At 54.6% G+C, this 4,262-nt stretch overlaps 1 protein-coding gene across 1 annotated transcript; it reads right to left on the minus strand.

Moving 5' to 3' along the window:
• Positions 1 to 989: 989 nt before the first annotated feature.
• On the minus strand, positions 990 to 3,869 carry LOC108864903 (uncharacterized). The gene has a single exon (XM_018641351.1). The coding sequence runs from the start codon at positions 3,867 to 3,869 to the stop codon at positions 990 to 992; it is 2,880 nt and encodes a 959-aa protein (XP_018496867.1).
• Positions 3,870 to 4,262: the final 393 nt, after the last annotated feature.

The raw sequence follows: 4,262 nt of genomic DNA on the forward strand, positions 1-4,262 counted from the left end.
AGACACCGAACAGAAACCGCGTGAATATTCATGCCAGGGAGGGATGATTGCGGTGGGAGCCCTCGGTGAACTCCTTCACTCTCCTCTTGGAATTACAGTCAAGTCTTCCCACTACGTGAGTCGACTAGACTGACGAATTCCAATTCGTCGAGTTCCGTAGTTCACCGAGGGACAGTAAGCGATTTTAACGTTGCGGATTGAGCACGGCGGAGGATAGAGGCGTGGGAGTGGGGCGGTAATAGTGGTTATAAAACGTAGAGGCCCTGGTCCATTGCCCGGCGCGGAGAACGTCCTGCAGCTGAAGGCCGCGTGAGTGAGCGGCGGTCGCAGATGCTGAGCGAGTCGAGTGTGCTGTGTGCACCGAGGAATCGATCCCTGCCGCTGCAAGCGTGGTTTTAACCCACCGTGCGAGGGAGTCTTTGGAGGCAGATTTGTATGGTTTTCGGGTGGTGAGGAATAGCTTGCTTGGCTGCTGACGGTGTGCTTCCGTCATCGCGGTGTAGGCATCGAGTGCCAGAAGGGGGCAGCGGAGGGGGTTGGGAGGGTAGGCTTTGACGAGTAAGGAGGATGAGTGCTGACCGTGCCTGCTGGTTTTGGTAAGGCCGCGACTATATTCAAACTCCCATTGATGTGGTTGGCGGGAGATGGGAGGATATCTGAGGTCCGCGATCTCACCCACTCGCGCGGCAGAAACGAGCAACACAAGAAGAAGTGTTCGATTCGTCGCTTGCAGAAGCGTGAGCGAGCCAGAAGGGCCCCAAGCGTCCATATGCGCGAGAAGAGCTTCGACGTCCCACACTGGTGGCCGAGGCCCGATGGAGGTTTCAGGTTGAAAATCCCTCTCATGAGTCGGCATATCGTGGGGTGACTGCCCATTTTGAAAGCGTCGACGGGACGGAGGTGGTACGATAAGCAAGAACGATATGAGTTTGTGGCGGAGTAGGAATAGCCTTCGTGTGCTAGTTCCGCTAGGAAGTTGCACACCTGATTCACAGAGGCTTCAAGAATAGGGGAATTTCGCTTCTCGCACCAACGAACCCAATGGCGCCAGCAGGAGTTGTATGCTGTGCGGGTACTGGGCCGGATAGCGTTTTCCAGAAAGTTACTCGCTTCTCGCGAGAGGATAGGGGCGCTAGGCGCCATGCGACCAGCCGAAGCTTCTGTGCTACTACGAGCGCGTGGGGGGACCCCGTCCGATCTAGAAGGAGATCCTCGCCCGTTGGGAGAAGCAATGGTACATCGATGCAGCGTTGAAGCAGCCGTGGGAAGAAGGGCTGTGTTGACCAAAGAGGGCATATTAGCGTAAGCTCGCAAATCGGGAACAAGTCCAGATGGGTGAGTGTACGATCAATCAATTTGAAGGGTGGAAAAGCATAGAGGTTGCTCCAAGAGTCCCATCGGGACAAGAAAGCATCGATGCTGAAGGCGAACGGGTCCTTGACCCAGCTGATGTAAGTTGACACCTTATAGTTGGAAAAATCAGCAAACAGATCGATATCGAACGGCCCGTGTGCCGAGTTCAAGATGTCGAACGAAGCTTGCCGTAGCGAATAGCTATGATTGTCGAGAACCGTCCTGGATAACAAATCCGCGAGCTCGTTCTGAACTCCCGGGAGGTAGGTAGCTCTGAGGTAAACATTTCGTTCGAAAGCCCAGGACCAGAGTTGCCGTGATAAGGCGTTTAGGGTGGTTGACCGTATAGATCCAAAGTTGTTGATACAATGCATTGCATTCGTATTGTCCGTGCGGATTGCGATAGAAGTATTGGAGTAGTTTCTGGCCAACCGCTGCACCGCAAGAAAGATTGCTTTGAGCTCTAAAGCGCTTATGTGTAGAAGATGGTCGCGCTCGTTCCACTCGCCACCGGCGGCGCCATGAGCGCACCATGCGCCCCAGCCGTGAAGAGAGCTATCCGTCGTGACTTCCAACGCAACCAACGGTGGCCGAATCGGTCCGGACGCGACTGTGTCCAGATGCGTTGTCCACCAGAGCAGATCTGAGCGGAGCTCAGGAGAGAGTAGGACCAAGGATTCGAGGTCTTTAGTGCGTCGGGTGGTTGCGGAGACGATGTGTGCGAGAGACGAGCAATGGTATCGAATCGAGCGGACAATGGTCGTGAGCGCGTTTAGCTTCCCGAGGATACGATACAGCGTACGAAGACTGACTCTGGGAGTTTTAAGCAGAGTTTCAATGTCACGTTTGATCTGCTCGCGTTTCTCCGGGGGTACCGAGAGCTGCATGGTGGTTGAATCGATCTCGTAACCGAGGTAAGTGACGCGCTGAGAAGGGCTGAGGGCGGACTTCTCAAAGTTGACTGTGTAGCCTAACGAGGTAAGGAGATCCGTCGTTGTAGTGACGTGGTCCGCGAGGCGCGCGGGGGAGTCAGCCATGAGGAGAAAGTCATCAAGGTATACGATGACTACAACCCCTTGTTGGCGCAGCTTGGAGGCGACGGGTTTGAGCATTTTCGTGAAGACTCGAGGGCTCGTTTTGAGGCCGAAAGGCAAGCGTGTCCAACAGTAAGTCTGTTGACTCCAACCAAAAGCGAGGTAGGGCTGACTCGATGCGTGCATTGGAATGGAAAGGAACGCGTCTTTCAAATCGATACGCGCGAAATAGCAGTTGAGCTCGACGGCCTCCTTGATCTCCGCCCAGCCCTCCATCTTAAATTTGTTATCTGGGATGTACTGGTTCAGCGGCTTGAGGTTGATCACCGGTCGGTATTTCGAGGTGCCCTTCTTCGCGACGAGAAAGAGGTTGCAAACGAATTTCGCGCGGTCAGGTGAGATAGGGACAACAGCCCCTTTCGCCAGCAATTCGGAGACCAGCTTATCGACTATGTCGAATTCTTCGTGCGAGAAATGAATCGGGTGTGGCCGAGACAATTGACAGGGTGTGGTAAGGAAAGAAATTCGGTATCCGCGCGCCGTGCTCAAGATCCACTCATCGGACGTTAAAGAGTCCCATTGAGATGTACAACTTAGTAAGGACCGGAAAGGGGTACCTGGCGGAGGTGGTTGGCTGCTGTCAGCCGCAGTCGAAGGGCCGGAATTTCTGGACGAGCCGTGACGCTGACCGGATGTTCCCGCGCGGGGCCAGTCGTTCCGATTGGAAGGCTTCCATGGCTTCCTGGGACCGTTGCGGTCGTTGTTGTTGTTGGGTTTGTTGTAGGGCCGGTATCGCTGGCTGTTCGATGATTCCTCCCCTAGCAAGACTTTTTTGTCTTTGCGCAACCTCTCGACATTTTTTGCGAACGACTGTCCGAGGAGTGACGAACCTCGTTCGGTCTTTGCCGTAGACGTCGGGACGCGGAAAGCCTGACAGGCGAGCTCGACACGCGCAGCCTCCGTTGCCTTGACCGCAATGACCAGGGTTTTCGCCGCATCAGAGAGACGTTTGGCGATGAATTTGTGGTCCAGCGACGAGGGGGCTGTGGCCACATAGGACATGACATCGGTCAAAGGTCTGGCCAACAACGAGTGAGTCTCTGCGAGCTTGACGAGGAGAGAGTCAGCTTTTAGCGCGAGAAAGGCTTTGCTTGCCTTGAGATGCGCCTCCACGTCTCGGAGCGGCTCGGGGTGCATAAATTGCAAACCCTGCGGTTCCGGATATGCCAGGTTGAGATCATCGGCGAGCTTTTTGTTGTCTTTCGCCTCGAAGATTCGCTGGAGTCCCGCAAGGACGCTGGGATGGATATCCGGCGCGGACGAATCTTGGAGCAGATCATCGAATATCGATGGTTGGTTGAGCTCATTGGCCTCGGTTGGGCGGTCTCGGGTCTCAGGCGTGGAGCCCTCGTCTTCGTCGTCGTCGACGTCGAGGAGACTCACCACGTCCTCCTCGTAAAGGTGGATTTCGGGCTCGCTCATTTCTGCAAGAATCGCGTCATAAGTGTGTGAACGCGTCATTGTCTCATGGGAATGGAGACCGGCTCAAAAGAGCACATATAGACTGGTCAGAAATGAGCAAGCAACAGGTAGATTGGGACGTAGCCCTCGAGCTCGTGGTTTGGCTTCCAGTGAGCAGACCTTCATCGAGGCATATAGTATATGGCTCGGCAACACGTATGTGGCGTGGCAACGAGTTCGGTACTCGGCATCCAGTTCGCTCAGGAAAAGGGCATCGACTCGACGAGCGAGTCGGAAAGGTTGGGAATAGCGCACGTGGCGCGAGGCACGTGGTAGGCCTAGGAGTTCCCTTCGACAAATCGTCGATATCGTATAGAATGTATATATCGTATGTATCGTATAGAATGTATATAT

This window comes from Galendromus occidentalis, unplaced genomic scaffold (assembly GCF_000255335.2).
Source record: "Galendromus occidentalis unplaced genomic scaffold, Mocc_1.1 scf7180000077530, whole genome shotgun sequence".
Lineage (NCBI taxonomy): Eukaryota > Metazoa > Arthropoda > Arachnida > Mesostigmata > Phytoseiidae > Galendromus > Galendromus occidentalis.